The sequence below is a fragment of the Macrosteles quadrilineatus genome, unplaced genomic scaffold (assembly GCF_028750875.1).
Source record: "Macrosteles quadrilineatus isolate MER2022 unplaced genomic scaffold, UCM_ALF_1.0 Scaffold_2__2_contigs__length_208266976, whole genome shotgun sequence".
Classification (NCBI taxonomy): Eukaryota; Metazoa; Arthropoda; class Insecta; order Hemiptera; family Cicadellidae; genus Macrosteles; species Macrosteles quadrilineatus.
In genome coordinates, this window is record NW_026542595.1 from 131,107,610 (window position 1) to 131,121,614 (window position 14,005).

At 35.8% G+C, this 14,005-nt stretch overlaps 2 protein-coding genes across 4 annotated transcripts in view; one reads left to right on the forward strand and one right to left on the reverse strand.

Annotated features, from left to right (window-relative positions):
* The window catches only part of LOC128985428 (uncharacterized), a 433,133-nt gene that overhangs the window by 380,677 nt on the left and 38,451 nt on the right, over positions 1-14,005 (reverse strand). The gene's annotated exons all lie outside the window — the stretch shown is intronic.
* Positions 1-14,005, forward strand: part of LOC128985419 (uncharacterized) — a 51,827-nt gene that overhangs the window by 25,190 nt on the left and 12,632 nt on the right. For all 3 annotated transcript variants that reach the window (XM_054404897.1, XM_054404898.1, XM_054404899.1), the window contains exons 5-7: positions 733-813; positions 2,315-2,440; positions 3,113-3,296. In XM_054404897.1, the coding sequence (XP_054260872.1) occupies positions 733-813; positions 2,315-2,440; positions 3,113-3,296 (391 nt within the window). The remainder of the gene's footprint in view (positions 1-732; positions 814-2,314; positions 2,441-3,112; positions 3,297-14,005) is intronic.

Below are 14,005 nucleotides of genomic sequence, written 5' to 3' on the forward strand. Positions count from 1 at the left end.
GAACTTTAGTTTCAAAACATTTTCCAATATCTTATCTTAGACAAAATTTGTGATTCCTTCAAAAAATATTTACATCTCTCGGATATTATATCTATTTAACGCTGCGGAGCAGCATGGGTCCTCTAGTACCCTTTTAATGCTATTGAATATCATAGAAAAAACTTGTGTAGTTGAACCAGCTGGCAAAATTCTTTAATTCCTTTTAAATATGAATACGCATAAGGTTAACATGAGAAACTCTAGAAAAACTGGGCCAGAGCCGAAAAGGATTTTTGAGATAAGAATAATTCTCCAATTCTTGTCTCAAAAATCCTTTTCGGCTCTGGCCCAGTTTTTCTAGAGTTTCTCATGTTAACCTTATGCGTATTCATATTTAAAAGGAATTAAAGAATTTTGCCAGCTGGTTCAACTACACGAGTTTTTTCTATGATATTCAATATCATTAAAAGGTTATAAGGTTGTCTATTTGTTAATTGGTAATGTGAGCTATCATCATACCAAATTTCAACCCAATCCGGCTAGTAGTTAATGTGTGATCGAACTTCAAACAAACAAACATACAAACAAACAAACACACAAACTTTCACATTTATAATATTAGGATGATAAATAAAAATAATAATCAAAAGAAAATTCGAATTGTTATTTTACATGTAGAAAAAAAACTACATGTTAACAAATGCAATTTATTGTGTTTATTAGTTTGGAATTACAAATAGAGAATGTGTTTAGGTACAGGCAGCTTCAACAGGAGTGAACAATGCAGTTCAACAAAACAACATGGTGCAAATGGTTCCCCAGAACAATACTCAGGTGAGGCTTTTGGTTTCATCAAAAAATTGTTAAGCTACAGATTGTGCTTGCTACCAGTGTTTAGCCTACTTACTTACTTACTTTCCGTGTCCGGATAAAAACACCAGCTCAATTAGATATTATTTTTCCAATAATCTGCCACATATATGGCTTCGTCATTTGCCTCCTTAAGATCGAGCCAGGTGCATGTTCTATCCATATCTGGACAAACTAGTAGATGTTCATGGTCCTGAGGGGCCCCACATGTGCAGTTTGGTTCTCCTTCGTAGTACCCCCACCTCATGAGGTTTACTTTGCACCTCGAGACCCCACTTCGCAATCTATTTAGGGTCCTCCATGTGGGGTAAGGCAGGTGACAGCCTGCAGGGAGTTCCTCTCTGAGTTCTACTGGTGGCTGTTGAGCCTCCTGCCTCCATAGCTGAAGCCTTAATACTTCCGGTGTTACTGAATGTATCTCAGTGGTTTTGAGGAAACTCTTTCTTGACCTGAGTCTAGAGGGCTGCTGTTGATGCCCATATAGTGGATGACGGTGGTCGGTCACTTGCTTCTGTAGTTCTACTGCGGCTGCCACGTTTCTCCTTATATATGGTGGAGCTACCCCAATGAGAGGGTATATACTGTCCACTGGGGTTGGTTTTAAGCATCCTGACACGATCCTTGCAGTTTCGTTGATGGCTATGTTTACCTGCTTTGCATGGGCAGAGTTTCTCCACACTGGAGCTGCATACTCTGCTGCTGAGAAGCTAAGAGCAAGAGCAGAAGTGCGTAGCACCTGTGGTTGTGCCTACTTAAGGAACCATCATGTTTAGGTAAAACCACGAGTGTATACAAATTATAGGATACAGTAAAGCAACTAACAACCTGACAATATAACTATTTCCAGAATTAAGGATTGCAAAAATTATTGTCCAGTTAAATATAACCATAGGCTACCATTGGTATTTTATTTAATCAAAAGTGTGTTAGAATCTGCAATTGGAAGTTCTGTGTCCAATTAAAGGTTTTTTTTTTTGGAGAGGAAAATTTTCTGCTAACCTACTTGAAAAAATAGATACAGTACCTAGGGTTTATAGATAGACAAAAAAGGTCCCATCATAAAACTGATTTGTGTAAGTCTTATACAAAGAGTAACGTCTTTGAAGAAGTAAAACTTATTCTACTATTAGCTAGAGCTTTGTGAGCCAGAGGTTTTTGAATAAGTCCAACCTTTGGAAAAAAACTTGTGTTGTAAGATTTTTTTGACTTGAGCTTTTATATATAATCAACTGTATCTGTGATCATGATAATGTTGCGAGAATAAAGTACGGCTTGACTAAATTTCCTGACTTAGTGGTGATCAAGCATCAGCTTTTAGAAAATTTAAAACGAAAGCCGAGCTGTTAGCACACCTTTACTTTTAGCTTTGCTTACCAACTTCTTTCCCTTTTCAAAAATAAAATGAAACCACTGACTCGTATTCCCCTAAAGTATGTTCAGTTCTAGTATTTATAAATATTCCCAGGTGGTGCCAATGGTGGCTGGCAACCAGATGGTGCAGTGTTCCAGTCAAATGGTTGTGCAGGGCAACCAACCAACAATAATCAACAACCAGATCAACAACCAGATGCAAGGGAATATTCAGAATCAGGTTGGAAGATTTGACTGATTAATTGCAGCTCACTTATTTCCACTGTATTAGGCCTATAAAAAACAATTAACCCTGTGTAAAGATTGTCTACAAGAAAATCATTATGTTGTATTGAAAAATTAAGTCAAACTATGAAATTCAATTATTTATTGCGTAAAAATTAACATGATGATCATCAAAATACAACAGTTAAGATTGATTAGTTGTACAAGAAAATTAACTAAATCATATAATACTGAGCAAAAGCTAATGTAATCATTCTAACCAAATTTAAATACTATTCTAAAAAAATACCCCCGCTGCAGCTAACCCGCAGACTAAGCGAGTTTATATTTGCCTGATTATCACTACAATAGTAGTATTTTCTGTAAAACATCAGATTTAGTCCCTATTTAAATAACTTAAGGTAAAAAAGTGTTATCTTATAACAGACACAATTTGAACGGGCGGTGATTTTAGACTCTGAGGTTACCAAAATGTAAAAGTAAATCGGTCCTCAGTTTTACCATGACTACAGTAATAGCTTATTCCCTATATGGGAAATTCGCTAACAAGCCAATATTGTAGGCCTAAACATTTAAACTGCGTTGCCTGTCAGTATATCAAAAAAATTCAAAGTCATATCAATTTGTTTGGTAGTTACATCTGAGTTGAGGTTTTCTCTATGTGCAGCAGGTCACTCAACCCACGGCAAGGCCTCAGTATGTCATGTCTTCCTCGACCAATCAGATGACGACTAATCGCACACGGACGCAGTACACACAACCACAGATCACTCCACAGCAGAGGCTAGCAGCCAGGACCCGGACATCTACCCAGCTCTCTGTACCCACCAGGAACAACACAGTCAACAATGGTAAGCGAATGATAACTTACCTCATTTCCAACTTACTTCAATGAACTAATATGGGGTTTTACTATAAGTGTTGTGCAGTTCAAATGGTAACATTCAAAGTTTCATGGGTTTCATTGTCAAACAATTCGGTTTAGGAAATATATTGAACCCGCTTGATTAGCTTCATGGATGGTTTAAATAGGTAACAACACATTTAGGTAAATTTAACACATGACATACAACATATAAATAAATAATTGTAATAATTAAGAAGATGAAAGACAGGATAAGCAGGCTTACGTTAAAAAATACAGTAGAACATCAATTATCAGGGTAAGTAGGGGGGGGGGGGATAACTGAAAACAACTTTAATCCAACATGACATAAACATATTACAAACCGAAAAAAACCCAATCCTAATTACATTAACAATTAGTAGGCTATTGCGCAATCATGGTATGTCAGATCACTAGAGTCTTGGTTCAGTAATAAAAAAAACTTTAATGTTAAAAATCACAGCTTACTCAAATAAAAAAAATTCCAAACACTACAGCGATAAATCATTTAAAGAACAGAACAATAGAAAGTCTAGTAAGCTACTGCTAGTCATACGCTACTGCTACACCTGTTCCACAACAGAAGAATGTCAATAAAAACATTAGATAACTAATAAAAAAATATAAAATCATAGCTCTTACAACAGTTTAGTAAATAAGATAAAGATTAAAACTACACAAAAACATCGCTTGTTCTTTTTCTTTATTCTTCTATTATTTCTTGGGTTTCTTTTCATCTACAGATTCAAAAAGCTGCCATGGTTTTATTTAGAGATAGGCCGATACCAAAAATTGACAATACCGATACCACCGAAGTACTCTCGATACCGATACTTCCGATACCTATCTTTTTTGCTCAGTTTCTTCCACTAATAATATTATAAACTGTTATACCATAAAAAAACACAATATGTATGTGTATCAAACTTATATTTAGGTGTTAAAGGTATATTATTAATTGTAAACAACAATTGCAAAAATATGGAACTAAGTGTTAAGTGTATTTTAAAATAGGCCTACTGTAAATGTTTGAATTTGACTAAAGTATGAGATCTAATAAAGTTTCCTCTAATTTATAAATAGGCTTATATAAGTATTTATTTAAGTTATTTGTCAGTTTTTGTATTTATTTGAAATTGCATCAATTGGCTTAGTTAACTCATTAAGCTATAAAAAACAATTACGTACCTACATCTTGGCCTACAAATACTCTTTGTAAAGGTAAGTTTTTTTCCCTAAGAGAGTAAAAACGAACTTCATAATGACATTTTCTCACTAGTTGTATGAAAAACAGTTATATATCTTCAAAATTTGTTTAACTACGAAAAAGTAACCAAGTCTAGCTGAAAACACATTCATAAATGAGGATATTTTTGAAATACAGAATAACTAATCAAACAACATTTTTATTTTTAACACTTTTATTTCTTAATAAATTTCTTATTCTTCTTCTTCTTCTATTTTTTATTTCTTATTATTTGTTGAATAAGTCGACGTCTGTGGAGAAAAGTTTGGCAATAGATAGGTTTTACTTTTAGCCTACCTACAATAAAGATTATGTTTTGGGACTAGAATCTCCAAAAGAATGCTTTTATAAAACATTCCATAGTTTTATTTAGTAACAAAAGTGTTTGACTATGTTCCCGATGATACCAAGAGTATAGGTTCGGCAAAGAGGATTCACTGTGAACCGGCCTGCCTGGCCCTTATGCACGACGTCACTATAACCATCGTGTAGGGGTGTCAACAATGGATCGGAACAATCGATGTTTTGAACCTGTCTGTAACTAACCTAGGTTTTTATACCTTGATACTCATTATGTATAAACGAGCACGTACTACATATCGGATCTCGAATTACGATAATTATCGATACCTTTCCCACCCACAATAAGCACATAAAACGATGTCTAAACAATCGTCATTTGCCCAATTGAAACACGAAAGTCGATTGACTGACATGACAGTGCATTGTCCCTCCTGACCAATGAGAACTGTTGTTACATACTTTTATTGTCAACATTCACCATTCGTTATAACATTACAAAATCGACATGGGCTAAGGCTTATGATATTTTTCAATAAATGCATTTATGTCATAGTAGCACTTAAAACTTCACTAAACTCTTTAATCAGGTAGATAGTACAGATAAAATATGGACCTACTTTTTGGCGCAATATAAACCAAGCCTAACCATACGACGATGACGATGATAAAGTTTAATGGTTGAATATAATTTTTCTAATGATGCGTATAATGCAGGGATGAAACTGAACATTTCGACGTGTTTAGGTTATTTATTTTGTACTAAAAATAAAAATAATACATCTAAATGTCTGATATATTGATACAGACATTGTTAAGTATAATTAATTTCGTGTTGGCAGGACATTCGCGCGCCGGTTGTCTCTTGAGTTGAGTCTTGAATCTGACATCTTGAAATGTAGATTGTGTTGTGCAATGAGCTGAAGCTAAACAATGTCACCGGCACCGTTGCTGTTTTGAACTAGATAGATAGTTTCTAAGTTGGCTATGAAAATTGTTAACTGTGATTACAAAACTAATACTGTAGCTATAAAGTAAATAAATGTTAAAATAAAATATTTATCCCTGTCGGGTGTCGGTATCATCGGAATCGACTTTTGACAATCGAGTCTTGGTACCGATACCAATGTCCAAGTGGTAACCAATGGATGGTGGTATCCATGACGATAATTGACACATCCCTTTTTAGAACTGCGTCGTGACCAAATCGATGCATGCTGGATTGAATCGGGATTTGATGCATCGAATTGAAATTTCAATGCATCACACTTGCTGCACACCACTACCTATCCAGTGTCAGCTGTCAGTCGCTGTCAGTGAAATGGATGACGCAAGCGATGTCTAGGTTACCGATTGTTATTAGGCCTAGTATGTCAATATTGAAAGGGGTTAAGGGATTAAATAAAACTCAAACATTTTCCTTTCTTGTTATTTACTTGTCAAATATCAACGAAATCGGCTTAACCTCTGCTACTCGACTCGAGTTGCGAGTACCTATCTTTAACTAAGTAGGCAAGCGGCTAGGATTCGTAACGGCAACGGCAATTTACCCGCTCTGACTGAACTGACTTAATCCGCACCGATTCGTAGCATTCAGTGGTTCAGTGTCAGTATCGGTATCGAACCCAAAACAGGCAAGTATGGAGTATTGACGATACCTCGATACCGCTGGTATCGGGAGTATTTTGGTATCGAGTATCGGTATCGGCCCACCTTTAGTTTTATTAATCACTATATCACAGGCTTCTAAAGCTGTCATGTTAATGTCATGCTAATTACCCAATCACAAACTGTTGAGACATAGCATGTGCACAGCAGACAGATGTGTGTAAGGAGCAGACTATTGTCAGTGTAAGCAGATAGCTTAACCTTGAGCTATCGATATTTCTTTGTCTTGTTTCCTTTTTATGTTTGTTAAATTGAACTGTGATGTTTCAAAAACAATATAGGAGCCTACTGCATATAAATAATGGGCAGAAATAGTTAAATAATGTAATATTTGCATTTCAACACATTAAACTAAAGAAACACAATTTAAAACATTTCCTTGGTATTTTTCTATTTTTCTCGGACAATGAGGTTATGTAACATAATAATTTTAGAGGCATCAAGTGACCACAGTTGATCTTACCCACGGTTAATCAAGTTTCTACTATGTAGGCATCCCACTTCACTTGAAGTAACACATAAGAAAAAACAAAGGAAACACTGACTATTTTGAGGCCACTGGCCCCTTTTTCTTTTAGTCACTGAAATGTGATGCCATCATTTCTCAAGATAGGCCTGCTAACCCAGTTTGTCTCCTCAATTCTCAGGCAATAATCACCAACAAGCACTTTCCTATCAAACCTAGTATTTGAAATTAGTTAAAGCTTGTGACAAGTATTTAATTGCTATGTAATGTGTTGAGTGTATGAGCACTTGTTTGCGCTCAATGTAGACACAATAGAATATTCGACAACAGACAAGCGGCAGGAGGTCTTACTTTCATCGTTTCATTTCTTGAAGTGAAACTATTAGTATTTAGGGAGTTTGATTTTTTCCAAAAATTTTTCAACAGTTATCAAATTAATCTATGACATAAAAATTTACAAAACTGAAATTCGACAATGACCAAAGCATCCGCCCAACCATAAATCTGAAAACTCCCTAGCCTCAATTGTAATCAAACGCCTCAAATACCAACAACCCAAGTAAAAGACTAATTGACTTTATTCCAGGATGGCGAATTGAATATAATTATGAATTTAGATCCACTTCCTTTAGCTCGCAGATCAGAGCCAAGGGGTCGCCAAGTTGACCCGTGAACAAGGGGAGTCGAATAATAACGACTCAGTGAATTACGGTTCAACAATTTATTAATTTTTAAACAAAATAACCCTTTACACATATGCTAGCCTTAATTGTTATTAGTACCCAAAATTATGAAATGGTACATTACTCAATACAGCAGGGGTGGGCTGGGCCATCTTAAGAATTAGCTGTACAAATTTTGACTCCCGTCTGCAAAACCATTAACACAAGCTTAAATTAAAATAAAATTAATATTACAAGAGACCTGTTGGAAAAGTATTAAAGGTATAAAACATTGATTCGGATTTCTTATAAAGTGTTCAATACAAAAAATCATTCATTGAGTTAAGTTACATTAAATTGAATAAAAATTTACATTTGACCAGAACCTAATATTAAAGTTATATAATTCTCATTTTAAATTTATATAGCTCTCAAAACTCTTCTGTTGTTTTACTATTCAAGAAATTACAAACTAAAACAGGCTAACTGACCACACGTGGCAAACGAAATTTAACAGTAAATAAAGACTTGTACAAATTGGTTAATTATGTTTTTCAACTGAATTGTAGCACCTGAAAAGCATTTTAAACATGAATATAAAAATCCTTAAACTAAATAAATGTAACACTTACATTATCACAGGAGCCATCCAAACTTGTAGCCAGCACCCCCACTAGTACAACGATATGATTTTAAAACCCAACGGACAGATAAGCACTGCCGACCTCGGCCACCGCAGGTGGCGCTAAGGGCGGGAAATTCAAATTCAATTAAAATAGGCTTTAAAATTTCACAGCACACTATGTACTGGCATAAAATTTTCCCCTGCTTTTTAAAATTTTACAAGCCTATTAAAAAAATGAACTCACTTAGCTCTTCTAAATATTACAAATTTTCATCTCATAAAACCAAACATAATTTATACATTTTCTCATTCAAAGAAATCAAAGTTTTCCGACGCAGGAGCGTCCGTTTGCATTACAACTACTTGGCGGGCAACAATCGCAATAGTTCTAGATTTCCTCGTTGCCATCCGCCAGGGTACAGAGCGCTGCAATCGCTCGGTCTAACATATGACAGGTTACAACAATAATCAAGATAAGACAACTTAACTTTCACTCTGAAAAATACGGCAAACTGATCGTAAAATAAAGTCAGACATTTTCATTTAGAACCTCTCAGAGCAAAGTATTACATTTCTTAACCTAAATACATGCTGTTAGTACCCAAAACTTACTTTAAACTAACTTTATATGACCTAGTATTCCTGAAACGAACCACAAAATTGTAGAGAAGCTTTGTCTAACAAAATTTAACATTAAACTCTCATTTTCCTGTATATTCCCAAAAGTGCGCTTAAGGCGAAACCAAAATGGAGCATAATAATAATGTTAGTGTACATAAAGTTGCAAAAATAACAAGTGTCAATGTTCAATGTGAAGTACCCTGTGTGTCCCGGGCCACGTAAGTACCAAGTGTGATGTGTGAAACTAAATAAAAACAGATAATGAGTGTGAACATTCGTACCACAGACGCGCTAACCTTTTGCTAATCCCATTCATAAAACATTCATCCCTATCGCTCACTGATTCATCCATCCTCGATCATTAACGAGAGTTTAATTTATTCGATTGATCATAAATAAGCCAACTTGACTCTAAAACCTTTTGTTTACCTATTTATTTATTTTAGGTCATATTCAGTTGTGTCTGCCGTATTTAAAAAATCCTTAACTGAAACATGATTTGTCCCTAATTCTTATTCTGGACAGTAAAAATAAATAAACTCACAAAATATAGAATTGCAATTCATTAGACAGGTTTATGATTCCAAACAAACAAGATACGGACAGTAGTATGAATCCTTTCTAGTTATCAGTGCCCTAATCATCCTACCAAACAATCACGGTCAACTAGTTCTCAACTGTTTCGTTTATTCTCAAACAAACCTTATGTAAAACCTTATGCACAAATTCAAAATTGTAAATAAAATGTTCAGTCTGATTTAAAATTATTTACAAACATTACAGATCTTTACCCTAAAATGCGTTAAATAAAAACATTTTATTTTTGAGAGGAATAAGGAATAACGGAAGGGAATCGTATTCTTCAATCTATTCTTCATTCCATCTTCGTTTATCTTCAGTTCCAGTCTTCATTGTTGTTCATCAACAAAATACTCCTTTTATGTCATAATCCATGTAAATACGAAATATTTTGTAACTGCCTTAGATCTTGCTATTTAATAAATGTCACCTTTTGCTAATCATTCTCAATAATTGAATAACCTAGTTGCCTTCTCAGCATTAAAATAAATATGTACTCCTTTGTTTACTATTTACAAGCTCAGCCGTGCAATGCATCCAGTCCCATTTGTGATCTAACGACTGTTATACAAATTGCAGCTTATACTGAAATAACTTTAGTTTGCCGTGCCTTTGTTTATAACTATTCATATAAATAGGCGTTGCTATTATCACCAATCCTTGTTATTTACGTTATCACCTTATCTTTGTTCACCAACGTAAATAAACATTCTGAACCTTATATTTGCACCTAATTTTATGCTCATTAATCCTTCTGCTCCTCCGAACTGCTTATCTTCATATAATCTCCTTCATTATTCCTTAATTACACATTTATATGCGAATTGGTTATTCACTTCAATGTATCCATAGTGGTTATATTTTGCTAATACAAATAATATGTACACTGTTCTTCATGATCTCAGTTTCTTAACCTAAACATTTCCTAATCTACTATTTACAATTTATAAATGTTTATTTACAATAGGTTTCGACTAAACTTCGTGTCCGACAGTATTTGGAGGCACATACTTTGTACCTTATCACACATACAGTTTGAGTTCAGATATGTGAACTTTCCTCACGTCTAGGACGTTATCGCATCGTTGAATTATGGTTGTATTGGGGCTTACAAACCAGACAATGCGCCAGGGACCATCATATCTTGGGGCTAGTTTCTTACTGAATTTGTTTATCTTTTTACTTAAGTAGTGCGTTTTCCAAAATACTATAGAATTCACTTTGAATGGATGTCGGATGCGTTTCTCCGAATATTTCTCACGTTTGTTGCTACGTGCGATGCTAGACTTAACATTTCGTAAGGCCTGAGATAAATTTTTGACTTTATCATCACGACTTAAGTTCTCACTCAATAAATCATCCAGGTTCCATATGTTTGAGAGGGCGTTACGGGGCTCGTGGAAAAACATAAGCGAAAATGGACTGAAACCAGTGGACGAATTTTTCGCTGTATTTAAAGTCATCTGTATTAACGGCAATTCAGCATCCCAATTAGATTGTTCATTGGCATAATAACACTTAAGCAATGTGCCTAGATCTCTTAACTGTCGTTCCACACGATTAGCTGAGGGTCTGTACAGGGCAATCAGGTGATGTGTTACATAATTTTTGAACAGGTAGGCTTTAAACTGTTGCGAAGTGAAGTAAGTGGCATTATCAGATACTAACGTGCGTGGTACTGAAAACAATCCAAAAATTTGATCCAACTTAGCTATTATAGCTTTGCTATTCACTTCCTTCAAAGCGAATGTCCAGGAGAATCGAGTGAATGCATCTAACACAACAAAAATATATTTATTTCCTCGAGTCGTGCGTGGAAGTGGGCCTAAAATGTCACAAAATAGTGTTTCAAAAGCAGATGTGACTGGTCTCGACACTAACTTTCCTTCGTATTTTCTTTGAGCAGGTTTAGACATCATACATATGCGACATTCTTTAATTTTACCCCTAATAATACGCTCCATGTCTGGCCGATAAAAATACTGTTCGATTTTTGCCACCGTCCGTGCGATTCCAAGGTGTCCTCCATTTAATCCATCATGAAAGAATGTATATGCAACGTTTATTAACCTCTCGGGTAAATAAATCTTGTTTCCTCCCTTAGATCCTTTATACATCAATAGTTCGTTCTTCATAACGTAGTTTAATTGATTGGTACCGTCGTTTATACTCTTCATGATCCTCTTGCATTCCTTATCTTGACGTTGATGGTATTTCAGGTCCTTCATAGCCATAGGTATCTCGCTGATAAAGTTCACTCCTCCATGGTGTTGTACAGGGTGTTCCCTGAGCTCGTTAATTAACATATTCAGCTGTTCTACCGGGTTAGGCGCGCTTTCACTGCCATAAGTAACTGTGTTATTTCCAGATACGTTGATTGTGTTACTCTCCGAAGTTTCCTCTGGTAGCTCGTAGAGTCTTGATAGGGCGTCCGCTATAACATTCTCTGTCCCAGGTTTATGAACTACGTTGAATGGAAGTGCTAGTAGTCGTTCTACCCATCTGGAAAGGCGTCCTAATTTGTTTTTAGTGTTTAACACGTAACTTAACGCCTGGTTGTCCGTCACTAAGGTGAAGGGTTGAGGTGATAAGTAGGCGTTCCATTTTTCCATAGCCAATACCGCTGTATACGCTTCCTTCTCGTAGATGGAATAGCGCAGTTCGTTTTCGGTGAAAGATTTACTATAGAAAGCAATCGGCATCAGATCACCAGACTCATTATACTGTAGGAGAGCCGCTCCGGCACCTGTGGCGCTCGCGTCCGTATGTACTACGAACGGTTTGTTAAAGTCAGCCATAGTTAATATTGGGGGATTTGCTATTTTCTCTTTAAGAGTCTCATAGGCACCTTGACATTCTGCTGTCCATAAGAATTTTGTATTCTTTCGTTTGAGCGCATGGAGAGGTCGACTAATATCGGCATAATTCTCAATATATTTCCGCCAATAACCACACATGCCCGTGAATTGTCTCACTTGCTTCACTGTGCGAGGGACCGGGAAATTCTTGATTGCCACAGTGCGCTCTGGGTCTATAGTTATAGAATTATGGCTAATTAGATGGCCCAAAAAACTGATCTCAGTGCAAAAGAATCTGGCTTTGTCCGGGTTAACTGTCAACTTGTTCGCCGCTAAAATACCAGCGACTTCGTGTAGATGTCTTAGATGCTCTTCTTTAGTTTTACTAAAAATTAGAAGGTCGTCACAATATATCAATAGGTGCTTATATTTCAGGTGATAAAATATCTTATCCATGTAGTTACTCAATATGGAACTTCCGACCTTTAGACCAAAACATACTCTGCGAAAACGGAACTTTCCCACCGCACATACAAATGAGGTTAAATCCCTACTCTCCTCATTTAATGGGCACTGCAAAAAAGCCTTATTAAGGTCGAATATGGAAAAATAATTCGCCCCTTGCAGATGCTGATACATGTTTTCAATATCACCCAGTGGATAAGAAATATTCTTTATACGCTGGTTAACTTGAGCGTAATTTACAACGAGACGGTCACGCTTGGTTAAAAATGCGGGACTTTGATAAGGAGACGTGCTATGTTCAATAATTCCTTGTTTTAACCATTCATCAATGATTACCTTCATTTTAGCTATGGCCGGAGGACTTAAGTTATAGGGCCGTATCGAAACTGGAGTGGGGTCAGTGACCTCTAGCTTTATCTCAAGGTCGAGCGCTTCCCCTATTTGATCTGTGAAAACCGATGGATATTCGGCAATAAACTTTTCGGTTTCGTCTTGCATTTCTATGCATCCTATTCTTATCGAATTTAATCCTGGATCGATCTGGTCGTCCACATTTAATTCAATTAAATATCCTGGATCAAATTTGAAATGACAGGTCTTACTCTGGAAATCAATACAAAGCCCCTTGTGCTGTAGGAAAGGCATTCCTAAAATTATTTTGTATCGATTTGACTCAATGACTAAAAATTTCTCCCACCATGTAAATTTTCCAATTTTAATCCTTAAGTTGCATGCATTTATTACATTTATAGGGGTTTCATTTGCCGCCATTAAATGACTAGGTATGCTTTGTTTACATCTAATTGCATGTTTACTCTTCAATAATTGCTCGAATAATTCTAAACTTAAAATGTTGTAGGAAGCACCACTATCAATTAAAGCTGGGATAGTTACATTCTCATTGACAATCACATTTACGCACGGCAAATTTGATACCGTTCGGCCCTTTGTCGGCATACAATTCTTCCTATTTAAACTATTCCATTGTTTTGTTATTTTCCGGAACTCCTTCTTAAAATCCTTACTATGTTTAGTAAACTCATTATTGTGATTAACTGGGCAATAGGTTTGTTGATTGTTTTTATTGGCGGGAACATTTACCTTAAACTGGTGCTGTGACTTAATGGCAAATTTTCCCGCGTCTACTAGTTTTTTGAACCACGATAGCAATGCCGGGCTAAATGGCCTGGTCTGTTACAAATAAAACATCTCTTTACATCACTTGGTTGGCGACTGTGGAAGTT